The 26,698-nt window shown below is 41.0% G+C and overlaps 1 protein-coding gene across 3 annotated transcripts; it reads right to left on the bottom strand.

The window, feature by feature from the left end:
• On the bottom strand, positions 10-26,549 carry LOC102186291 (zinc finger protein 354B). 3 transcript variants are annotated; one of them, XM_005682078.3, is made up of 5 exons: positions 26,350-26,461; positions 25,241-25,328; positions 22,048-22,174; positions 21,222-21,317; positions 10-2,113 (listed from the first exon to the last, which is right to left on the bottom strand). In XM_005682078.3, the coding sequence occupies exons 2-5, from the start codon at positions 25,271-25,273 to the stop codon at positions 534-536; spliced, it is 1,836 nt and encodes a 611-aa protein (XP_005682135.2). In that variant the 5' UTR covers positions 25,274-25,328; positions 26,350-26,461; the 3' UTR covers positions 10-533. The 3 variants fall into 3 exon arrangements, with proteins under 3 accessions (XP_005682135.2, XP_017907001.1, XP_017907002.1); XM_018051512.1 differs by lacking the exon at positions 26,350-26,461 and having other exon boundaries at positions 25,241-25,333; XM_018051513.1 differs by lacking the exon at positions 21,222-21,317 and having other exon boundaries at positions 25,241-26,549.

A 26,698-nucleotide genomic window follows, 5' to 3' on the forward strand; every position in this document is an offset into this window, starting at 1 on the left:
CAAAATCAGTATTTTCAACTGTGATTTATTTGTCTCAAGATATTTTAGAAAGTGACTAACAGGTATTAAAGTATTCCACATATTTATTACACAGTCAAAGTTTTTTCTTAAAATTAAATAACTGATAAGGACTAAATTAAAATTGAAGTTTTATCATATTCATTACATTTACTAAGTCATTCTCAAGTGTGTATACAGTTGTCCCATACTATCTGTAGTGGACTGATTCCAGGACTCCCCACAGATACCAAAATCTGAGGGTGATCAAGTCTCTTATGTAAAATGGCATAGAATTTGCATGTAACCTATGCACATCTCTCATAAACTTTAAATCATCTCTATATTACTTGAAATACCCAATACAGTACAAATGCTTATGAAAATAGTTGCCAGTGTGTGGCAAATTCAAATTTTGTTTTTTGGATATTTCTGAAATTTTTGAATTTTAAATTTGCAGTTATTTGAACCAGTGGATGTGGAACCCACAGATATGTGGTACCAATTGTATTCTAATGACCTTTGGTTTAAGGGTTTCACACATGCAAATCTACTTTGAAGGGGTCCTCTTCAATGTGAATTTTATAATGGTTCGTAAGGGACGACCTCTGGCTGAAGAGTTTCCCACATGCATTACATTCATAGGGTTTCTCTCCAGTATGAATTCTTTGATGTGCAATAAGTGATGAGCTCTGCCTAAAAGTTTTCCCACATGTAATACACACAAAGGGTTTTTCTCCTGTATGAATCCTTTGATGTTGAAGAAGAGCTGCACTTTGCCCAAAAGATATCCCACATTCCAGACATCGATATGGTTTCTCTCCTGTGTGAATTCTGTGATGATTACTAAGGGACGAGTTACACCTGAATGTTTTCCCACACTCATTACATTTATAGGGTCTTTCTCCAGTGTGCATTCTCTGATGTTGAATGAGAGCAGAACTTTGTCTGAAGGCTTTCCCACACACTTTACATTTACATGGTTTCTCTCCAGTATGAATTCGCTGATGAATAATGAGTGTCGAGTGGGAACTTAAGGCTTTACCACACTCATTACAATTATACAATTTCTCTCCGGTATGAATTATTCGATGTCTATTAAGTCGTGAAATAGAAGTGAAACCTTTTTCACATTCATTACATCTGTAAGGCTTTTCTCCAGTGTGAATTCTTTCATGTTGAATAAGAGATGCACTCTGACTGAAGGCTCTCCCACATTCACCACATTTAAAAGGTTTCTCTCCTGTGTGAATTCTCTGGTGGTAACGAAGGGATGAACTAGACTTAAAGGTGTTGCCACATTCGTTACATAAATAGGTCTTCTTTCTTGGATGAATTCTCTGACATCCAGGTAGGTTGCAAGTGGATGCCTTCCTTCCTGGGTTATATTTGTGGGGATTGTCTTGAGCATGAATTTTTTGATGTATAAAAAGGGCAGACCTTCTGCCAAAGGATTTACCACATTCTTTACATTTGTAGGATTTTTCCACAGTATGTATTTTTACGTGTTTATAAAGGGATGCACTATGGCTGAAGGCTTTCCCACACTCTTTACATATATACGGTTTCTCTCCAGTATGAGTTCTTTGATGTTGAATAAGAGCTGAGCTTTGGTTGAAGGCTTTCAAACATTCATCACATTGAAATAATTTCTCTCCAGTATGGTTTTTCTGATGTTTACGAAGGGATGACTTGTGAATGAAGGCTTTTTCACATATGTTACATTTATGGCGTTTTTCTGCCGTCTTTATTTTCGATTGGTTAAGTACATTTGAATCCTGCCTGAAGCTACTTCTTTGTATTTCATATTTTGAGGGTGTTTTTTCTCTAGTAACCCTCTGTTGCTTAACAAACACTGATTTCAGGCTAAAATTTTGGCCGAAGTCATTATTTTTATGGCTTCTTTCTACAGTGAGGAGTTTTGTATGGGTGACTGAAATTATTTGTAAACTTTCACTTTTGTCCTTCTGTTTCTTTATTCTGTCTTCATATATGCAGGGGTTTTCTGATATGAAATTCCATGGTTCATCCTTTTTGAGTGTTTTCCTTATTAGCCCCGAAAATGATGAGTCTTGAGTTTGAGTTGCCTTTGTGGTTTTAGGACTGCTCTTACATTCTGAAAAAAAATAAAAAAAGGAAGTGCCGATGATTCACACAATTAGCTGAGACTAAATGTATAGAAGGAATAAATATTAATGATATCTAAATAAGGCCTCGCTTTCTGGATTAAAAAAAGCACTAAGAAGGGGAAAACATAGGAAAGAACGCTGTGTATATAAAACGATAATCAATGAGAGATGGTGTACTAGGATGAATAAAATAAGGGATCCTCATTTAAAGAAGGTGTGCATATACGCATGACCAGGAGAATGGAGAGAAGGGATCAGAAGAGAAATATGAACTGGGAAATGCAGTCTAGCACCCAAAGCATATGCAGGCTCATAAATTATCTCCATGACATCATTCTCATCTCTGTAATTATTTCTAATCTTGAATATATTCCCTACTTATTCTACATGTCAAACTTCTCTGTGGCCTTCAGATTCAGTTCCAATGTTGGCTCGTCTGTCACCCTTTCCTGACTCTGAGTCCAAACAATCTATTCCCCTTATTATACCACTTACCACAGTATCCCATAATATGTATTTAAGGGAAAAAAATTAGTGTATCTAGAGAAAATGAGAAAGCCTTAAAAAAATTCAGCACCATTAATAATAAACACATACAAGGAAACAGGAATTGAGAGATACTTCCTCAACAAGGTAAAGTAAATATACTTTCGTCCTAAAATCAGTATCTTATTTAATAAAGAAACTCTAGAGACATTTCCACCACGATCAAGAACAAGGCAAGGATACCAACTACCTTCATTTCTATCCAACATTGTACTAGATGTATTAACCAATACAAATACACAAGCAAAGCCTTCTGGCTTTGTGTATAAAGAGGCATAAGATGACTAAAGAGAAAATTAAACTACTTCTATTTGCTGATGCTATTAATGCTACATCTAAAATTAAACCTCAGAGAATGAATGATAAAACTTGATCAGTGACATAGCAGGATATAAAATTAATATACTAAAATCAATAATATTCATTTATACAAAAATTTAGGGAAATAAATTCATAAGAAATATGAAAAACTTATTTGAGGAAAAATTTAAAACAGTCTTGAATGACATTAAAGTATACCTGAACCAATAGCAAAACCTCTCCCATTCATGGATAAAAAAAAAATATTATAAAAATGTAAAGATATTAAGTTGCATATGTGTATGTGTGTATATAGATAGATATTTTAAATCCTGCAGGATTTCTCAACTTCAGCTGACATTTTATGCTGGATAATTCTTTGTTTTTCAGTGATCGCCTGTGCAATAGTACCTACTCTTTTCACCACTCCTACCCTCTCTCAAGTTGTGACAATCAAAAATATTTCAAGACACTGAAGCACTGAAATGATAAAATCACCCCTGGCAGCGAACCAATGGTATGGATGAAATAAAAATGACAGTAAGTTAATAAGTGTTGAAACTGGGTGATAGATACACAGGAATTCCTTATACTATTTTCTCTACTTTCATATATGTTTAAACTTTTCTATAAAAAATTTTTTTTTACTTTCTGTTAATTTCTTGCAAGAGGAGAGAGCAGGTTAATCTTTCCCCCCTTTATACCATGTATAATCAGGGAGAAATTAGAAAATACTTATATATGAATGAAAATGAAAACACAACTTACTAAAACTTTTGGGGTGTAGTGAAAACAGTGCTAGGAAGAAAATTTAAAGAAGTACTTAAAAACATAATTTACTACTTAAGGAACCAGAAAAAACAAACTCAACCCAAAGCTAGCAGAAGGAAGGAAAAAACAAAGGCAAAAGCCTAATTACATAAAATAGAAAAACAATAGAGAAAAATCAACAAATCCAAAATCAGTAATCTGAAAAGACCTAGAAAATTGATAAGCCTTTAGTGAGACTAAGAATAAAAGGGAAAAGACACACATTAGTAAAATCAGCAATGTGAGTGATGACATTACCACAGATTAAAAAAAAAAGGATTATAAGGAAAAACTATGGATAATTGTATGGCAAAAAACTGGATAGCCTAGAAAATATGGACAAATTCATAGAAACACAAAACCTACCCAAACTGAATTATGAAGTAGAAAATCTGAACAGATACATATCTAGAAAAGCAACTGAGCCAATAATCAAAACCTCCCAATAATAATTATAAAAAACAGCTCTGCACCAGATGGCTTTCAGTTCAGTTCAGTCGCTCAGTCGTGTCCGACTCTTTGCGACCCCATGAATCGCAGCACGCCAGGCCTCCCTGTCCATCACCAACTCCCGGAGTTCACTCAGACTCATGTCCATCAAGTTAGTGATGCCATCCAGTCATCTCATCCTCGGTCGTCCCCTTCTCCTCCTGCCCCCAATCCCTCCCAGCATCAGAGTCTTTTCCAATGAGTTAACTCTTCGCATGAGGTGGCCAAAGCGCTGGAGTTTCAGCTTCAGCATCACTCCTTCCAAAGAAATCCCAGGGCTGATCTCCTTCAGAATGGATTGGTTGCAGTCCAAGGGACTCTCAAGAGTCTTCTCCAACACCACAGTTCAAGAGCATCAATTCTTCGGCACTCAGCCTTCCTCACAGTCCAACTCTCACATGGCTTTACTGCCTACCAAACATTAAAGATCTAACACCCCTCCTTCTGAAATGCTTCCAAAAAACCAAAGGAAGCAGCAATGCTTTCTAACTTATTCTATGAAGCCATCATTGCTCTGATAATGAAACCAGACAAAAACCCTACAAGAAAAGAAAGCTAAAGATCAATATTTGTTACATATATTGATTTTAAAATCCTCAATAAAGTACTTGCAAAGAGAATTCAGCACATCAAAATGATTATACATCATAACCAAATGAAATTTATCCCTGGCATACAAGAATGATTTAACTTATGAAAACCAACTAAAGCACTACATCACATTAACAGAATGAAGACACAAAACCACACAATCATCTCAAGTGACATAGAAAAATGTACCTAACAAAATTCAAAATTCAACACTTTTTCATGATTAAAAAAAAAAAAAGAAGAACAAAATTGGGACTAGAGGGAAATTACCCCAACACAATAAACACTATCCTTAAAGAACCCATAATTAACATCATATTCAATGGCAAAAGACCATAATCTTTTCCTCTGAGATCAGGAACGAGATAAGGATGCCCACTTTTAACACTTCAACCCAGTATTAGAATTTCTAGCCAGAACAATCAGGCAAGAAAAATAAAGAGTATCTAAACTGGAAAGGAAGAGGTAAAATGATCTTAGCCACAGATGACATGCTCTTTTTAAAAATGTATTTACTGAAGTATAGTTGACATATAATGGTGTGTTAATTTCTGCTATACCACAGTACTTCAGTTATCAGATGGTAAAGAATCTGTCTATAATGCAGGAGACCTAGGTTCAGTCCCTGGGTTGGGAAAATCCCCTGGAGGAGGGCATGGCAACCCACTCCAGTATTCTTGCCTGGAGAATTCCCATGGACAGAGGAGCCTGGGATCGCAAAGAGTCAGACACAACTGAGCAACTAAGCACACAGCATATACCTATATTGGGTTGACCAAAAAGCTCGTTCAAATGTTTCTGTAACATCTTATGGAAAAATCCAAATGACCTTTTTGACCAACCCAACATATACACTCTTTTTCATATTCTTTTCCATTACTTACGGTTTACCACAGGATATTGAATATAGTTCCTTGTGTTATACAGTAGGACTTTGTTGTTTCTCTACTCTATATAATAGTTTGCAATAGATGACATGATCTTATATACAGAAAATCTAAAGATTCGACAAAAAAACTGATAGAATACACAAACTCAGCAAAGTGGCAGGATAAAAAAATCTATACAAAATCAGTTGTGTTTTTATATTCTAACAATGAACAAGTTGAAACAGAAATAGAGAAAAGGATTTCATTTACTATAGCATCAAAAAGAATAAAATACTTAGGAATTAACTGAAAGGAAGTAAAAGATTTATACACTGGAAACTACAAACACTGTATAAAGAAGACAAAAGTAAATGGAAAAACATCAAGTATTTATAGATTATAAGATTTAATATTGATAAGATGTCAATACTACCCAAAGTGATCTAGAGATTAAATGCAAGTCCTATCAAAATTCCAATGCCATTTTTGGACAGAAATAGAAAAACTCATGCTAAAATTTATATGAAATCTCAAGGGACCCTGAGAAGTCAAATAATTTTGAAAAAGAAGAACAAAGTTGGAATACTTCTTGATTTCAAAACTTATACAAAGTTACAGTATGGCAGCATCGTGGTACTGGCATAAAGGTAACACAGATCAATGGAACAGAACAGGAAGACTGAAAACAAGCCTTCGCATATAAGGGCAAATGATTTTTGACAAGGGTACCAAGACCATTCAATGGGGGAAAAGATTGTCTTTTCAACAAATAGTGCTGGGAAAACTGGATATACATGTGCAAAAAAAAGAAGAAGAAGAAGCTGGACCCTTCATGTGCGTTGTGCATAACACCATACACAAAATTTAACTCAAAATGAATATATGACTTAAATGTAAGACCTAAAACTATAAAATAGAAGAAAACATAGGGCAAAAGCCTCATGACTTAGGATTTACCATTGATTTCTAGAATAGAATACCCAAAACACAGGAAACAAAGGAAAAAATAGACAAACAATTGTACTTCATCAAAATTAAAAGCTGCTAGGTGAATTCCTGGCAGTCCAGTGGTTAGGACTTGGCACTCTCAGTACTGGGGTCTCGGTTCAATCCCTGGTTGGGGAACTAAGACTCCACAAGCTGAGCAATGTGGCGAAAATAAACAAATAAAAGCTTCTGTACATCAAAGAAGACATTAGCAGAATACAAACGTGAGACTAGGAAAAATATTTTCTAATTATATATCTGATAAAGGGTCAATATTCAAAATATATTAAGTATTCCTATAACTCAACAATAAGAAAAAAACAATTTAATTCAAAAATGGGCAAAGGACTTGAACAGACATTTCTCTATAGAAGGTATACCAGTGGACTCTAATAAGCACATGAAAAGATGCTCAATGTATTAGGAAATAAAAATCCAAACCACAATATTCTATTTCACATTTGTTATTATGGTTAACAAACATATGTGTGTGTGTCTGTGTTTTAATTATATATATAGAGAGATGGAAAGTAACAAATGTTGGTAAGGATATGGAGAAACTAGAACCCTTCTGAATTGCATTGGTGATGCATGGTGATCTTTCTCCAGGTAGGAGAAAGAAAGCTTTGACTCAGTCTCTTTCAAAATCTCTGCTAATGTTTGAACATCAAAAATTCCAATGTTCACTTGCCACCCCCATCATTCCAGTTTGGCTTTGAATGTAGCCACTTTACATGCCAACCTAAACACACTGTCATTCTCCCCTAAACTGACATATGGAGTCTGTTGAGCAGGCTGAATATGTCACTCAATCAAGGACTCTGGAATGTCTCTCATAACTCAAAAACTGGCCAGTGATCTACCTTTAGAAAGCATCTCACTTCTGCGTGTAAGAGAAGACATGTATGCTCCATATCCATCTCACAGATGTGCAAACAGACATGAGCTAAGGGCATGTACTTTAATGTGATTGATAATTTTAATCACATTCTGCAAAACGTTGTTAAGGTGACATTTTCCAGCTAGCCAGCATTTCTCTACGGATAACACAGTGAGTAGACTCACATTCAGAAGTGACCTCTTTGACGCAAGTACATTACTTTGCCAACAAAGGTCCGTCTAGTCAAAGCTATGGATTTTCCAGTAGTCATGTATGGATGTGACAGTTGGGACTATAAAGAAAGCTGAGTGCTGAATAATTGAAGCTTTTGAACTGTGGTGTTGGAGAAGACTCTTGAGAGTCCCTTGGACTGCAAGGAGATCCAACCAGTCCATCCTAAAGGAAATCAGTCTTGAATATTCATTGGAAGGACTGATGCTGAACCTGAAACTCCAATGCTTTGGCCACCTGATGTGAAGAACTGACTTACTGGAAAAGACCCTGATGTTGGGAAAAACTGAAGGAAGGAGGAGAAGGGGATGACAGAGGATGAGATGGTTGGATGGCATCACTGACTCAATGAACATGAGTTTGAGTAAGCTCTGGGAGTTGGTGATGGACAGGGAAGCCTGGCATGCTGCAGTCCATGGGGTCGCAAAGAGGCAGACATGACTGACCGACTGAACTGAACTTAATGAAACTAGAAAGCCATCTAGTGGCTTTCTGACCATCTAATAATGGTCTAAAGACATTACTATGGTCTCTGTGCAGTCAAACCTTTCTGCTAAGGATAATCTGTATTTGCATCCCACCCCCCAGCCCCAGCAATAGCATCAACACCTCAGTTCCACATCAGATCAAGCATTAGATTCTCATAAAGAGTGAGCAACCCAAATCCCTCGCATGAACAGTTCACAGTAGCATTCACACTATTATAAGAACCTAATGCCACTGCTGATCTGACAGGAGTTAAGAGCTCAGTCATGGCAGCCACTCTGTCCATGCATATACAGACACAAAATGACCAATTCCATTTTCCTGATATGAAATCATTCTTGAATAGTTCTGCAGCTGTGATGTTGGTTGGTTGCCAACAAAAGTGCACGTAACATATCCCCTTGCATATCCTCCTGAAAAATAGATTGCACAAAAACAGGCACTGTTGTCCTGGATTGACTCGGTAGACTCATCAACCTGGATTGCGTACCACAGTGACTCATTAATCCTACCAACTGTGCCTCAATATCCTCTGCTGTTTCATCCATTTCTCTAGTTACAGTGCTAGCTGAAGAGGAACACATGCCACCTTTTGAACTGCAGCCTCTCCTAACGTTCATTACAAATGAACTTTAGCAGCAGACAGGATCAACTCTTCACCAATAGTAAGGGACTTCTTACCTTTAGCAATGCAGTTAGCCCTAAGAATGATGCTCAGTGCAGACACATTTGATGAAGTGGTGGCCTTCAGTAACTGCTTCTGTTCTTCATATTCACTTTCTTTTTTCCCCCTCTGAAAAACTCCAGAGACTTGCATTTTATTGCAGGGTGCTTGGTCTTCCTGTGGTAAAGCAGTTTCGAAGGTTTCGAAACTTTGTTGGATAGCCAGTCATCACATATCATACAAAGTGGGCTTAGAGAATGTGAATCACCTGTTTCAATAAACCTGTAATTTAAGTTGGACTCCTGGTATTCTATTTAGCTTTTATTATTTATTTTTACTTTTGGCTGCTGGGTCTTCGTTGCTGTGCGCAGGCTTTCTCCAGTTGTGGAGGCTTCTCATTGCGGTGGCTTCTCCTGTTGCAGAGCATTGGCTCTATAATGCAAGGGCTTCAGCAGTTGCAGCTCTTGGGGTCTGGAGCACAGGCTCAGCAGTTGTGGCGCAAATGTTTAGTTGCCCTGCAGCATGTGGGATCATCCTGGACCAGGGATCAAACCAGTGTCCCCCGCATTGTAAGGTGAATTCTTAACCACTGGACCACCAAGGAAGCCCAATTTTCTTTTAAATGCAGCTTTATTTTTGTTGGCAGTCTGTTGCTGTCTCATTATTGTGTCTTTCCCCTTTTCAAAGAAGCTCTTCAGTGATGTTTGTTTTTTACTTATTTGGCAAGGGTTACTTTGTGGGTTTATCAAAAATGTGACTGAGACAAGTGTGCAATGAGGGAAAGAGACATGGATAGAAATGATAAATAAAATAATGGACAGGCAATGCGTGGACTAAAATAAGTGTAAGATTCTGATTTAAAGCCCACCACTAGATGCAGCTGTACAATTCATCAACTCACTTGCCACTATAAAGCCTGCCACCAGATACATCTTAGTTGTCACTTGCCACTCACTGATAGGGTTTTGATATCAGTCTTCAAGCAATTGATTTATTATGGTCTCTGTGCAGTCAAACCGCTCTGCTAAGGATAATCTGTATTTGCACCCGTCCCGCCCCAGCAAAAGCATCAACACCTCAGTTCCACATCAGATCAAGCATTAGATTCTCATAAAGAGTGAGGAGTCCAGATCCATCGCACATAGAGTTCACAGCAGCTTTCACACTATTATGAGAATCTAATGCCACAGCTGATCCGACAGGAGTTAAGCGCTCAGGCAGTGAATGCCAGCGATGGGGAGGTGCTATAAACACAGCTGAAACTTCCCTTGCTCTCCTGCTGCTCACCTCCTGTCACGCAGCTTACCACTCACCTCCTGCTACCGGGACTCCTGCTCTGTAAGACACTAGGGATCCGGTAATGAAAAGAAATGTTTTGTTTCCTCCAGGAGCCTAGTTTAACATGAGAAACAAATTAATTCAACGTGCAATCAATGCAAAATGTGATCACTTCTACAACGAAAACGAAAGATAGAAACAGAAGCAAATGTGCACTTTAAATAGTATCCAAACTATCCTTAGACAGTGGCAGATATAGGCAGGAAAGATGTTCAAGCAATAGTTACAGTTTCCTAGGATTTTAGGGGATTAGTAGTTTGCTAGTGGAAATTTAAAAACTGAATCTTCCTTTTTGTCAAAATGGAAAGATATGTGCTTTCCCACCCTTTTTCTTGGCATATTCTTTGTGAAAACTTTTATTCGTAAATCATTCCTCTGTGCCTTTGATACGTATTTAAACTCGTAAAGCCTCTGTTAGCATTACAAACCAGCACTAAAAATTCTTGAGAGCTTGGGAGCCATTTCTTTGACATATAAACATCAAGAAATATAGTGATACTATCTTCCTGTCCTTGTGAAAGTTCAGCCTAGTGCTTAGTTCCAAACTGGCACTATCTGCTCATCATAGGATACTAGAAGTCTTCTTATCACTAGGACATATAGCCCAACTGCCTGGTGAATTTAGGATAAATACAAAAAAATGTGTAGCTGTGTTGTCGTCAGTCCTCTTGAAAGTGAAAGTGTTAGTCGCTCAGTCTTGTCGACTCTCTGTGACCCATGGACTGTAGCCTGCAGGCTCCTTTGTCCATGGAATTTTCCAGGCAAAATTACTGGAGTGAGTTGCCATTCCCTTCTCCAGGGATCTCCTTAACCCAGGGATCAAACCCGAGTCTCCCACACTACAGGCAGATTTTTTACCCTCTGAGCCACCAGGATGAAGACAAATGACAACTAATCTCAAGAATATGTAATTCTCAGCTACATTAAAAAAGGGTGGGGTTTTTGTTTGTTTGTTTGTGTGATCTCATCAGCAGGTTACCTATGCAATTTAGTTTAATTCTTATTCAATAGTGACAATGTTTTCTGTCTTCTGGAGAGGATTTTCTGGGTTGGCAGGAGATTTAACAAAACTTTCCCCAATATTAAATGAAGGGATAAGCATGAGGGTTGAAGGCAGAATCAGTATCTTTTTTTTTTTTTTAACCCAAAATAGGTTTTTGGCCTTATTTTCTAAAGCATTCCCCTGATTTATCCAATCATCAGTCAGATTCAAAGTTATATCTTAACGAAAATGTGATTTTAATTGGCACTTTCACAAGGCTTCTTGTGAACCAGAGACTAAGAGAATTAAAATTGGTATGCTGGGAATTATACATAACAGTATAATCATACATGGGTGTAGTACTGCACATTTGTGAACACCCTCTGTCTTACTGAAAAAAGAAATGCTGGTCTAGACAATGTTCTTGGCAATGTCAATTTAAAAAACTTTTTATTATGGAAAAATTTCAATATATATGAAAGTAAAGAGTATTGTACAATGCTTCAAAAACCACCAACACTTCATGTATAAGCTTCACTCCTCTTCCATCAGATGGGCTAAAGCAAATCCCAAACATATCATCTCATCTGAAAATATTTCCAAACACATTTCTCAAAGGGCATTAAAAAAAAGCAACAAAAAGCAAAACATTTCACAGCCAATGAAATTAACACTATTTACTAGTAGCATCTTATATACAGGCAGCATTTGAATTTCCCTGTGTGAAAGCCTTTGACTGTGTGGATCACAACAAACTGTGGAAACTTCTGAAAGAGATGGGAATACCAGACCACCTGACCTGATTCTTGAGAAATCTGTATGCAGGTCAGGAAGCAACAGTTAGAACTGGACATGGAACAACAGACTAGTTCCAAATAGGAAAAGGAGTACGTCAAGGCTGTATAATGTCATCCTGCTTATTTAACTTGTATGATGTATGGCAAAACCAATACAATATTGTAAAGTAAAAAAGAATAATAATAAAATAAAATATGAAAAAAAAACTTATATGCAGAGTACATCATGAGAAACGCTGGGCTGGATGAAGCAAAAGCTGGAATCAAGATTGCTGGGAGAAATATCAATAACCTCAGATATACAGATGACACCACCCTTATGGCAGAAAGCGAAGAATTAAAGAGCCTCTTGATGAAAGTGAAAGAGGAGAATGAAAAAGTTGGCTTAAAGCTCACCATTCAGAAAACGAAGATCATGGCATCTGGTCCCATCACTTCATGGCAAATATATGGGGAAACAGTGGAAACAGTGTCAGACTTTATTTTGGGGGGCTCCAAAATCACTGCAGATGCTGACTGCAGCCATGAAATTAAAAGACACTTACTCCTTGGAAGGAAAGTTATGACCAACCTAGATAGCATATTGAAAAGCAGAGACATTACTTTGCCAACAAAGGTCCGTCTAATCAAGGCTATGGTTTTTCCAATGGTCATGTATGGATGTGAGAGTTGGACTCTGAAGAAAGCTAAGTGCTGAAGAATTGATGCTTTTGAACTGTGGTGTTGGAGAAGACTCTGGAGAGTCCCTTGGACTGCAAGGAGATCCAACCAGTCCATTCTAAAGGAGATCAGCCCTGGGTGTTCTTTGGAAGGAATGATGCTAAAGCTGAAACTCCAGTGCTTTGGCCACCTCATGCGAAGAGCTGACTCATTGGAAAAGATTCTGATGCTGGGAGGGATTGGGGGCAGGAGGAAAAGGGGACGACAGAGGATGAGATGGCTGGATGGCGTTACCCACTTGATGGACGTAAGTTTGAGTGAACTCTGGGAGATGGTGATGGACAGGGAGGCCTGGTGTGCTGCAGTCCATGGGGTTGCAAAGAGTCGGACACGACTGAGCAACTGAAATGAACTGTCTCATAAATTTTTTCAGTTAGGAAACAAGGTTCACCTACCTTGGTTGGTGAACTCTTAAATCTTTTCTAATTATTAGGTTATAAATGTAATTTGTAATCTGGTGAAGTGAAGGTCATTTGCCATCCCAGAAAAATATCTTAACCTGATAAAGAGCATCCACAACAACCTAGAGCTAACATTACACTTGGGCTTCCCCAGTAGCTCAGTGGTAAATAATCTGCCTGTCAGTGCAGGAGATGGAAGTAGATGTGGGTTTGATCTCTGGGTCAGGAAGATCCCCTGGAGAAGGAAATGGCAACCTACTCCAGTATTCTAGCCTAGACAGTTCCATGGACAGATGAACTGGATGGGCTACAGTTCATAGGTTCACAAAGAGTAAGATATGACTGAGTGACTAAGCACACACATCATTATACTTAATGGTGAAAGGCTGAATGCTTTATACCTAAGATCTGGAACAAGGCAACCATGTCTGCTCTCACCACTCATAATCAGAATAGTACTGAAAGTCTACTTAGTACAACATGGTAAAAAAATGAAATAAAAGGTATACAAATTGGAAAGGAAGAAATAAAACTATCCCTATTTGTAGATAACAGTACAAAGAAAATTCCTCGGAATCTACAAAACATTTTCTAAAACTATAAGACATTTAGGAAGGTCACAGGATAAAGACAAACATACAAAAATCAGTATTATATCTACATACTATGGGCACATGGGCACTGAGCTTATATTTATAGTACCATTTATAATTACTCAAAAACACTTAAGTGTAAATGTAACAAAATATAGATAAGACTTGTATTATGAAAACTATGAAACATTGATGAAAGAAATTAAATAAGAGCTAAATGGGGAATTCCATGGTGGGTCTGTGGTTAGGACTTAGCACTTTCACTGCTGAGGGCCCAAGGGCCAGGGTCAATCTCTGGTTGGGGGAATAAGATCTCACAAATCATGTGGCATGGCCAAAAACAAAAACAAAATAGAACTAAATACATGGTTCGGTTCAGTTCAGCTCAGTCGCTCAGTCCTGTCCAACTCTTTGCGACCCCATGAATTGCAGCACGCCAGGCCTCCCTGTCCATCACCAACTTCCGGAGTTCACCCAAACTCACGTCCATCGAGTCGGTGATGCCATCCAGTCATCTCATCCTCTGTCGTCCCCTTCTCCTCCTGCCCCCAATCCCTCCCAGCATCAGAATCTTTTCCAATGAGTCAACTCTTTGCATGAGGTGGCCAAAGTACTGGAGTTTCAGCTTTAGCATCAGTCCTTCCAAAGAACACCCACGGCTGATCTCCTTTAGAATGGACTGGTTGGATCTCCTTGCAGTCCAAGGGACTCTCCAGAGTCTTCTCCAACACCACAGTTCAAAAGCATCAATTCTTTGGCACTCAGGTTTCTTCAGAGTCCAACTCTCACATCCATACATGACCATTGGAAAAACCATAGCCTTGACTAGATGGACTTTTGTTGGCAAAGTAATGTCTCTGCTTTTGAATATGCTGTCTAGGTTGGTCATAACTTTCCTTCTAAGGAGTAAGTGTCTTTTAATTTCCTGGCTGCAATCACCATCTGCAGTGATTTTGGAGCCCCCCCAAATAAAGTCTGACACTGTTTCCACTGTTTCCCCATCTATCTGCCATGAAGTGATGGGACCAGATGCCACGATCTTCGTTTTCTGAATGGTGAGCTTTAAGCCAACTTTTTCACTCTCCCCTTTCACTTTCATCAAGAGGCTTTTTAGTTCCTCTTCACTTTCTGCCATAAGGGTGGTGTCATCTAGATATGCCATATTCATGGAGTGGAAGACTCAGCCTAGTAAAGACCTCAATTGTCTCGAAATTTACTTGGTTTACTACAATATCTCTGCATGTAGATATAAATAAGATTATTCTAAAATTTACATGGAAAAGCAAAGAAACTAGAATACCTAAAGCAACTTTGAAAAGGAAGAATAAACTAGGAATAATCAACCTACCCAACATTAAAGCCTATATATAGCTACAGTAATCAAAACTGTGTGATGTAGGTAGAGGGAAAGATACACAGATCAGTGGAACAGCGGAGAACACCTAGAAATAAAGTCACAAATGTGCTCAACTGCTTTTGGACAAAGATATAAAAGAACTGAGTGAAAGAAGACAGCTTATTCAACAAATAATGCTGGGACAACTGACTCTCCACCAGCAAAAATAATGAATCTTGACTGAATCCTACATCTAACACAAAAATTAACCCAAAAGAATCACAGAGATAAATGTTCAATGTAAAACTATAGCACTTTTAGAAAAAAACACAGAAGAAAATCTATAAGATCTAAGGATAGGTAAAGAGTTCTTAGACTTGACAATGAAAGGACAGTTCATAAAAGGGAGCATTGATGAACGGGAGCTCATCAAAATGAAGTCTTGCATTCTTCAAGAGACACAGTTCAGAGGATGAAAGGGGAAACGGAAGACTAGGAGAAAATATTTGCAAACCACATATCCATCAAATGACTACGATCCAGAATGTATTAAAAAACTCTCAAATCTCAACAGCAAAAAACCAAACAATACAATCAGAAAATGGATCAAAGACACAGACAGGCATTTCAGCAAAGAAGATATGCAGACATCAGAGAAGCACACAGAAGATACATGCAGTGTTATTAGGGCTTGGGAAGGTGCGAGTTAAAGTGTAGGCATAGCTGGGTCTCCTGCATTTCAGGCGGATTTTTTACCATCTGAGCCACCAGGGAAACCTGGTATATACCAATCAGAGTGGCTCAACTGAAAGTAGCTACAACACAAAATATTGGCCAGGATACACAGGAACTGAAGCATTCATATGCTGCTGCAGTGCTGGTAGAATATGAATTGGAACAGCCACTCTGCAAAATAATTTGGTTGTGTCTTCAAAACCTAAACATGCAACTACAACATGACCTAGCAATTATACTCCTGGGCATTTATCACAGAGACATGAAGGTTTTCTTTTGTACAAAAACCTGTACACAAATGTTTTTAACCATGTAACTTGTAGTTGTCAGAAACTGGAAACAATCTATATCCTTCAACAAGTGAATGGTTATATAACTGGGGTATGTGTACTTTACAAAAAACTATTCAGCAATCAAACAGAATGAAATATTGATACAAGAGACTACTTTAAAAATTTTCCAGAGAATTATGCTGAATGAAAAGAAAAATCCTAAAATGTAACATACTGTATGACCATTTAAATAACATTCTTGAAATGACAAAATTATAGAAATGGACTAGGAGTTAAAAAAAGAGAAAGAACAAGGAGACGCGAGAAACAGGGACAAGGAATCAGAGGAAAGTGGGTGTGTCTAAAAACGGGCAAGTCATTCATGCAGTCATTAACTGGAAACTGACTTGGACCAGGCACTGTTTCAGGTATTGGAGAAATAGGTACAAATGAAACAGACAACCCAGCACAAGGGAGTTTATGATTCAGAGACAGAGGAGATTATAAGTGAATACTTACTATTTTGCAGTGATAAGGACTCTGAGAGAAAGTAACACACGATGAGGGGATTAAAATAGATGGAAGAGTGCTGCAAAGGGTGTGGAGGTAAGGGACCCCTCCTATACTGTCGGTGGAAATATAAACTGGTGCTGCCACTATGGAAAACAGCATGGAAGTTCCTCAAAACAACTAAAAACAGAGTTGCCATATGATCCAACAATCCCACTCCTGGGCATATGTCTGGGAAAAACTGTCATTCGAAAAGATACACACACCTGAAAGTTCACAGCAGCACCATTTACAATAGCCAAGGCATCCTAACAACCTAAACGTCCATCAAAAGACGGAAGGATAAGGCAGATGTGGTATATACACACAATGGAATACTATTCAGCCATTTAAAAGAATGAAGTAATGCCATTTGCAGCAACAGGAACGGACCTAGAGGTTATCATACTAAGTCAAGGAAGTCAGAAAGAGAAAGGCAAATACCACATTATATCACTTACATGTGGAATCTAAAACATGATGCAGATAAACTGAGGCAGAGGAGCCAGAGATCAAGTTGCCAACATCTACTGGATCATAGAAAAAGCGAGAGAATTCCAGAGAAACATCTGTTTCATTGACTATGTTAAAGCCTTTGACTGTGTGGATCCCAACAAACTGTGGAAAATTCTTCAAGAGATGGGAATACCAGACCACCTGGCCTGCCTCCTGAGAAACCTGTTTGCAGGTCAAGAAGCAACAGTTAGAACCAGACATGGAACAACGGACTGGTTTCACATTGAGAAAGGAGTATATCAAGGCTGTATATTGTCACCATGTCATACGCAGCATACATAATGCATAATGCCGGGCTGGATGAAGCACAAACTGGAATCAAGGTTTGTGATTGCAGCCAGGAGAAATATCAATAACCTCAGATATGCAGACGATACCACCCTCATGGCAGAAAGTGAAGAGGAACTAAAGAGCCTCTTGATGAAGGTTATGGAGGAGAGTGAAAAAGTTGGTTTAAAAATCAGCATCAAAAAACTTGAGATCATGGCATCCGGTCCCATCACTTCATGGCAAATAGATGGGGAAACAACAGAAATAGTGACAGACTTTATTTTCTGGCTCCAAAATCTCTCTGGACAGCTCCAGACAGTTGTACTCTTGTTCAATTTAATCCAACTAAAGCCTAACTCAGAAAGGGGGACTCCTCATGGATCAGAGGCCGTCCAGGCGAACGGAAGGGCAACAATTCCTCCTCCTCTCCCTCTGATCTTTCACGCCGGGCTCAGCCCACGCCTGGCAGTGGGGCTGACGCCTCTCCTAGCTCTCTACTGCTTCCCTGCGGCCTCAGTTCTCTGCTCATTTTGTGGTCATCTTCAGCTGTTCCCACAAGATGAGTGTATTTCTCCCAAATGACAGCTATAAAGAGAGACAAGTGTGGTTCTGACCTCAAAAGATCTCACCTTGGATGGGGAGGTAAGCACTCTCCTAAAGGTGTGGGCACCTTAGGAATCGAGACAGCCTGTCTCATAGCTTGTCTCACTCACTCACTCACCTCAGTTGCTCAGTCGCATTCAACTCTTTCCGACCCCATGAACCACAGCACGCCAGTCCTCCCTGTCCATCACCGACTCCTGGAGTCCACCCAAACCCATGTCCATCGAGTCGGTGATGCCATCCAACCACCTCATCCTCTGTCGTCTCCTTCTCCTCCTGCCCCCAATCCCTCCCAGCATCAGGGTCTTTTCCAATGAGTCAACTCTTCACATGAGGTGGCCAAAGTACTGGAGTTTCAGCTTCAACATCAGTCCTTCCAATGAACACCTAGGACTGATCTCCTTTAGAATGGACTGGTTGGATCTCCTTGCAGTCCAAGGGACTCTCAAGAGTCTTCTCCAACACCACAGTTCAAAAGCACCAATTCTTCAGTGCTCAGCTTTCTTTACAGTCCAACTCTCACATCCATACATGACCACTGGAAAAACCATAGCCTGGACTAGATGGACCTTTGTTGACAAAGTAATGTCTCTGCTTTTTAATATGCTGTCTAGGTTGGTCATAACTTTCCTTCCAAGGAGTAAATGTCTTTTAATTTCATGGTTGCAATCACCATCTGCAGTGATTTTGGAGCCCAGAAAAATAAAGTCAGCCACTGTTTCCCCATCTATTTGCCATGAAGTGTCTGCTGAGCCCCAATTCCACATCTTGATGGGTCCACTGACTCACTGGGACCTGACAACAACCTAAGACAAGTCCTACCACATCTATGCCAGGTGGCTCCAGACTGGTTGCAGGCTGATCCTTGCAGAATACAAGCCTGAGCCTGTGGCCAGGCTACTTCAACCCCTCAGAGGCTGTGACCAGCTCTCAGGCACAGACCAGGTCCCGTGATAGGGCTCCCGGCTCAGCGGGACCTGCTCCCTCCCCCTTTCTCCCTGCTCCCACCTTTACACACCAGCTTCCTTTCTCTGGACTCACACACACCCTCTGAACGCATCTCACATCCAAGGATCTTCCTTGGGGAGCACCGCCCCGCCTGATCCACATTCTCACAGAGTTCCTGTGGCTCCTCCCCCAAGATCCCCACCAGAGCCTGTCATTCCACACTCCTGTGTGCACTTAGTCTTCACCTCAACTGAGCTCTGCCAGGGCAGGACCTGTGTCCTTCTGGCCAAGGTCGCACCGCTGTTTATCATGGGACAGGAAAGCAGTGCATGAGGGTTTGAACTTGGCTCTCCCAGAGCCCCAGCCTCCCCAATTCAACAGCTGCCAGCCCCCAATTTTCAGGACAGCCACCTCTGCCATCTCTCTCCTCTGGTGACTGCTTCTCTGGCTCAGCCACAGAAGCTTCCTTGTTAACCCACCTCATGAGCGTTGAGGTTTCCGGGAACACTGACCTCTCCTCCATTCCCCTACCTACTCAGCTCAGGGCTTTAAAGGTTCCTCTGACACTGATGGCCCCCTGACCTCCCTGCTGAGTTCCAACCCCCTAATCCTTCTATAACTGTCCACTGCGGACCTCTACCCATATTTCATTCACATCTCAAATGAAATCCATCCCACACGGAACTCATCATATACCCTTGACAAAGGGGGCCCTCCTCTTTCCTCCTGAACCCACTACACATGCCTTCTTCCAGGTAATGTCTTGCCTACCTTATGCAATAATCTCTAGACGGTTCCCACCTCTATTTTTTTCTCACTTCAAATCTAAGCCCAACAATGTTTCCAAAGTGATTATTCTTATTAAATTCAAATTACATAATTAAGGACTTCATGGATATATTTTGTGAAAGTTCTAATAAAATCAAATGTAAATAAAGTCCCCTTTCGTCACGCCCATTCTTGATGCCAGTCCACATGTAACTAGTGACCCCTGACTGTTTTTTAAGCACTTAAGCACGTATTATGCATGCGGACAAACATGCGTAACACCAGGGCCTTCCTGGTGGCTCCGCTGGTTTAAAGAATCCTCCTGCCAAGTGGGAGACCTGGGTTCGATCCCTGGGTTGGGAAGATGCTTTGGAGAAGGGGACGACTACTCACTGCAGTATTCTGGCCTGCAGAATCCCATGGATTGTATATCCATGGGGTCACAAAGAGTTGGACATGACTGAGCTACTTTCACACGCATGCATGTGGACAAACACCATGTAATTTTCTTTACACGTAAATGGTGACAGGTTATGATCACGCTCTGTAACTTGCTTTAGCTTCTCACATGCCTTGGAGCTCAGCCCACACCAGTGCTCCTTCTTTCTAACTGTGGTGCTGTGTGTGAACACAGGGACCCACCTCAGGATGTTTAAAGTGTCTTAGGTTCAGACCAGTCTTTCCAAAATATCAAGGACCATATAATTCTTCAACTTAAAATTCTTGAGTTGGGGCTTCTCTGGTAAAGAATCAGCCTGCCAACGCAGGAGACACAGGTTCAATCCCTGATCCAGGACGATCCCACAGGCCAAGGAGCAGCTTGGCCCATGAGCCTCAAACTGCTGAGCCTGTGCTCCGGAGCCACAAGAAGAGAAGCCACGGCAGTGACAAGCGCGAGCACGGCAACTAGACGGCAACCCACACAGCAACAAAGACCCCGCCCAGCCAAGAAACAATAAGCAAAGAAGTACAACGATCGAAAAATTCTTCAATCATTTCCAGTCAACCATGGACAGTTCTCATCTTTAAGAACTGTACCAGAGCACCGTAGTGTGGCCCCCGCCCAGCTTTCCAATCTACTTCCTTTCTCATCTCTTTCTTTTCCTATAACGCTGGCCTTCAGTCAGAATGAATCAGCTACAGTTCCTGAAATACACTAAGTCTGCTGAATGAATACATGAACATGTAGCCCTTCTCTGAAACTGGAAAGAATAAGAAAAAAGATCCTGGGAGATTCACCTGTGAAGTAACTGTAAGAGAAAAAGAGGACACTCGTGACTGAGGGCCTTCACATTCCTTCTCCATCATTTCTTGAGGACTGAGAACTTGGAGACAGTTCACTGACCAACATCTCCAAGTCTCACATCCGCTCATTTACCAGACTGCTGCTTGCAGAGATTCCCCACCCACTCACCTAGAGAGGAACCTCCAGGGCTTTCTTTCTCTACCTTCCAGGGATCTTCTCCTTGCTGCAACAGGGAGATCACTTCAGGTTTGGAAAATGGGAGTCCTGCTCACAGCAAAAAAATAAAAAAGAAAGGACAAAAAAATAAAAACAACAACAAACTCAGTCTTGACACAAAGAGGTAACTGGTTCCGAGTGGAAACTGAGAAAGAGCTTCTGTGGGGTGCTCAAGCTAGGCCCCTGTGATGCACAGGAGTGGGTTAGGGAATAAGCAAGGGACTTGTAGAACCTGACAATGGAATAATCAGTTACACGTTAGGGAAACACAATGAACACGCAGCCCTGAAATAGAGCACCATTAGCTTTCTGTAGAAGAAGAAATATGTGAGCTGTCCAGACTAATGTCTATAAACAGGTATCTATGGCAAGGACTATGTAACAGCTAGCTTGTTTAAAATGAGAAAGCACTATCTAGCTCCCTTTAGAATACGGATTATATGGTGTTCATCTGGCTGGAAAAGAAACAGGGAAAGGCAAGTGGTGGGTCAAAGAAGGGGGATGAAGGGTGCTCTCCGCTTAGAAATGAGCAAACACATCATAGTGGGAATGGCTTGAACTATGAGGGAATTTCTAATGTGCAGCTCTGTAGACTGTCCCATCCATGAGGCACGAGGCATCCATGCTCATGAGGAAAAATTTTTCAGAATTATTTTTGGAGATCCAATTTGTACAGTGCTAAGGCAAAATTCAGCTGAAATTTTGATGATCCATGGCCTTTATCCAGGGATTTGGGTGTTGAATTATCCCAATTTCCGATCAAAGGACATTTCCTTACCCAATGAGACAAGGTTACTATAGTTCTCCAGCATCACATCTTGGTACAAGTTTCTCTGAGAAGGAGCCAGCTTTCTCCACTCATCCCGTGTAAAGAGCACAGCCACATCTTCGAACGTCACTGACACCTGTAGAGACAAGCCATCCTAGCTCACCCAGGACCACCCATCACACAGGGTGACGGCGGCAGCAATGGGAAGTAGTCAGGTTACCATGAAATGCTTTCATATCATTCTAGGTTCTGAAAGGTTCAAGTCACTTGTTTAACGAACACGTGATCTGTGACAAATATATGCTGAGTAGCATGAAGTCTGAACCATGCCCTGTGTTAACCACAGAGATGTGTGGAGGTATTAAGGCCCTTAGTAGGAATGGTCATCAGAATGCTCTTAAGGCAATTCAATAAAACAGATTAAGAGCGTTAAAATGTTTACATACTCTTTAAGTCTCCAATTTACTGTATTTCTTTGATAATGAACCATGCAAAAAAATGCGCACACAAGGACATTTATTACGGTGTTAGTAACAACAAAGAAATGGAAACAACCTAAATAATCATTGACAGAGGCTGGGTTAAAGAATTTAAGGCATTATCTCTGTGCTCTCTGAAGCCTGAGGACAATAGTGGCAATTAAAATAGCTATTGTTTATTGAATGCTTTCTTCGGGCCAAGTACTATTCTTAGAGCTTTATATTATTCCTTAGTGTAAATCTTTTATCTTCATGACAACCCTGAGAAGAAGGTACTATTATTATCCTCATTTTACACAGGAGAACTCACAGAGAGGGGAGGACATCTGTCTAAAGTCATAAAGCTGGTCAGTGGTAGTGCTGGGATTCCAATTCTGTAAAAGGCCTCTCTAAATCTACCAAATAATTAGTAAATAACTGAAATACTGCACACAATGTACTTAAAACAGTACCAAACTTATATTAAGGGTTCAGATGTTACCTATTATCACATCAATATAAAGTACTATGCAATCATTAAAACTGATGGTATAAGTTAACAATGTTGACTTAAAAAGACATTCATGATAATGTTAACTACAAAAGGCAGGTTATGTATCAGTATGCATAGTTTATTCCCATTTTTGAAAAAAATTAAACATGTACATAGAAAATGATGCTGAGAGATACATAACAAATGGCTCACAGCAATTATCTCCAAATGGTGGGTTTTTTTTTGCATATATGGAAAAAATATATACACAAATACACACACATACACACATCTATACATGTATGTACATATACAAGCATATATACATACACACATATATATATGCATATTTTTCACATATATCTGTAAAGTTTTATGCCACAATTATGCAATATTTTTATGGTAAGATGAGGCATTAAATTAATATTGGTGAGGAATACAAGAAATGATCTTTGCTGTCAAAGAATTTACAGTTAAACTAACAGACAAGAAAAGTGCATGAATTTGAACAACAAAAGAAAATGTGTAGCTGAATATGACCACACATCATTTACATTAATCCTTATTTTAGAGACGAGGAACACAAGATCCAGGGCAGTTAGGATTCCAAGTCACATACTTTATTAATGGCAGAGACAACATAACTAGTCTCCTTTTAACACAGCACCTGGTATATTCTCTCTCTGACCCTAAAACATCCCATCACTGAGTTTTACATAGAAGTCCACGCAGCAGGTGAGGTTAGGGAAAAATGTCATATAGGGACGGAGAAGATTCTGGGCAAGAGAGCAGCCTGACTTTGTTGGAGTGGAACGGGAAAGCCAAGCAGCTCTAATATATAAGGGCAGGTCCTAGCCATTGCCTCAGAAGATCAATCACCACATTTCATGGCTTCAAATGACAATACAACATCATGTAGCACAGAGCTCGGTAACACAGGGTCTGGGCCTGCTGTGCATTCTGAGAAATGCACCAGAGGAATGGCTGGACAATAACCAGCATGAACTGAGAGGCCAGACATACCTGGGTTTGATTTCAGGTCACTTGACTTCTTTGAGCATCAGTTCCCTCATATGTAAAATGGGGTAATAACTGCTGCGCTGTTATGAGAGTGAGAACAAAGGTAAAGCCCTCGGGATATTCCCTAGCAACATTAACTATCAATATTATTGTTAAATGAAAATGAGTAAAAATTGACAGGATTTTCTGGATCCGAAAAACACTGTAGTCATTTCTATCGACCAACAGTAATAGTATCGTGGACTAGAATGATACTGTTCAGCTACCACAACCACCACCTACTGAACGTCTCTGATGCGCCCAGACCCGATTAAAACACTTTCCACGCTGTAATTTCACCTGATCCTCCCATCTACCCTGTGAGGCAGGCATGGTTGCTACTCTCATTCTACAGCTGAGGAAACCGAGGCACAGGGAGACGCAGATGCTTAAGGCCTATAAATGGCAACAGAGGATATGGGCTCAAAACTGGCTGTCTGCCTTGAGAGCCCCACTTCTAACTGTACACCCTGTATACCTTGACTCTCCACTGCTGATATCCCACAAAATCCTCCCTGCCACTTCCTGAAGAGTCTTCTCTCTGCTCTTGAAGTCAAAGGACCTCTCCAGTTATGTTCCCTCTGACAGGGTTAACCTGGATGGGGGCCCCACCTTCATTTCCACAGCATAAAGATGAGAATAGTAGGTCAAGATCAGCTTTCAAGAGAGTGATAGAAGCCAAGATACATGATCCAGAAAGTTAAAAGGGAGGAAAAAAACTAAAAACTATGGACTGGGAAAAACCTGGGAAAGATAACATGAGGATTCTCAGGGGTGGAAAGAAAAAGAAAAGCATTCTGGCCAAGAGTAGGGAGAGGGACAGGAATGAGCAAAGGGGCTGGGCCAGAAAGGAATGCTGCCAAGTGTCCATGTTTGTTTGCTCTGACCTCAAGTGATATAAGACGTGTGGCATCTTACCTGTCTAATTAGTAATCACATGGTGAGCTGAGATTAATGAATAAAAGAGTGTCTACCAGGAAAACAAAAGAGAAACACTAGATATGGATTGCAAGGTTGGAAGTGAACATTCCCTGTGGAATCCACCATCCACCTCCGTGGGCCAGCTCTTCAAAGAGAAAAGGATATGCGCTCCAAATCCGGGTGAAGATTGTATTAGGGGGGAGAACTCCAGTTTGAAGATTAAAAAGAAAAATCTATTTGTCTATAAGACTTGAGAGGGCAATGAACTCACCTGAGACCTTGCTTCCCTCTGTTCGGCAGCCATATCCTCTTTGTGAGCAGTTTTCCTTGAGGATGGTTGAAGTCTCCAGAAGTCAGATCTGAGAGAAGAAAAAGGGAGCCAGGAGGAAGCCCCTTCTCTTTCCACCCCTCAGAATCAGCAGCTCTGAAACCTACATTCCCTGAGAATGATACCATGTGCCCTCAGAGAAGGACCTAGGAATAGACAGCACCAGAAAGAAGAGTTGGGTCATCCTGTTCCAGGCCCAGCTCTCTCCCTGACTCAGAGGAAAAGGTCCTAGGACTCTATCAGCAGTAGTAGCAGCTCCTTGAGCCTCACCCAAGAGTTAGGCACTAAATGAATCATTGAGCACAGTTGGCACTGTCAACCTCCCATTTTATAGATAAGGAAACTGAGGGCAGAGTGGGAGCAACTTACCCCAGTCCACACAGCCAAGGGAGGGTGGCACCACGATTCCAACCACAGCTGGCTACAGAGCACACGCTTTAACCTCCCTGCGTACACGTGACAACTTTTCTCCATCCAAGTCTTCCCACCCAACTCCTCCCCCTCCTGTCAAGGAAACAATTTCCAGATTTTTCTAGAAAACCTGCTTCCGGAAGGGAACACATCAGCTCTCCTAAAGCGGGGAGCAGGCTTGACGGAGGAGGCACAGACAACCGAAGACTGGGATTCCAGTCCCAATTCTGCCACTGGGGAAAACCAAGTGACTCACTTCTCATGCAAAACAAGCCTTTCACTAAGGAGGGCAGTGGCGATGTTAGGGGAAGGAAATAATCTGCACATTCACTGCCGGCCCGGAGCAAATTAAAACGCCAGCAGGAGCCGCGCAGGTATCTCTCTGGGAACAGGTCGGGATAAAGCAGCAGGGGGGCAGAACCCGGCGAATGGGGAGTTAGTGCTCGACTTGCGGCGTTCAGGGCACATCTGTGGGAGGCGGTGGTGCCAAGGAGACAGAGCCGGTGGCGCCCCGCCCACGGCCCGCCGGCACCCACGAAGAACCCGCTCTCGCCTCTTGGGCCTCTGCCCCGCGCCCCGACGCAGCATCCTCCCGAGGCCCGGTCCTCCCTCCTGCATCCCGCCGACACTCCGCCGCTCACCTCGCCCAGGCCTCCGGGGGTTCCGCGGGCAGCAAGTGTTATGCTCCGGAACTGACACGGCCAGACAGCTGCTTCAGGTAGGGACTTGTCCGAGGTGCTGCCTGGGTCGACCTCACGCCGGGAGGCCTTTCACGCCAGCGGCAAAACCCACGCAGGTCCGGGACCCTCAGGGGCTATCGCTATCCCCTCTGGGAAATGTAGTCCACACCAGAACCCAAGGATTCTGGGAAGTGTAGTTCTTCGTAACTGTCTGCCAGGAGAGGCCGGGCTGAGTCTGTCCCATGCCCAGACGCATTCTGAGCTAATGCTGGTGCTTCCTGGGCGGCTGGGTCGTGGGTTCCTGGTTCTT

This window comes from Capra hircus, chromosome 7 (assembly GCF_001704415.2).
Source record: "Capra hircus breed San Clemente chromosome 7, ASM170441v1, whole genome shotgun sequence".
Classification (NCBI taxonomy): Eukaryota; Metazoa; Chordata; class Mammalia; order Artiodactyla; family Bovidae; genus Capra; species Capra hircus.

Coding starts and splice junctions, on each gene's coding strand:
- LOC102186291 (XM_005682078.3), bottom strand. CDS start 25,273: ATGGCTGCCGAACAGAGGGAAGCAAGGTCTCAG. Junction 22,175..25,240: donor AGAGGGAAGCAAGGTCTCAG/GTGAGTTCATTG, acceptor TTGTCTCTACAG/GTGTCAGTGACGTTCGAAGA. Junction 2,114..21,221: donor CCCTGGAGGTTCCTCTCTAG/GTGAGTGGGTGG, acceptor ATTTTTTTTCAG/AATGTAAGAGCAGTCCTAAA.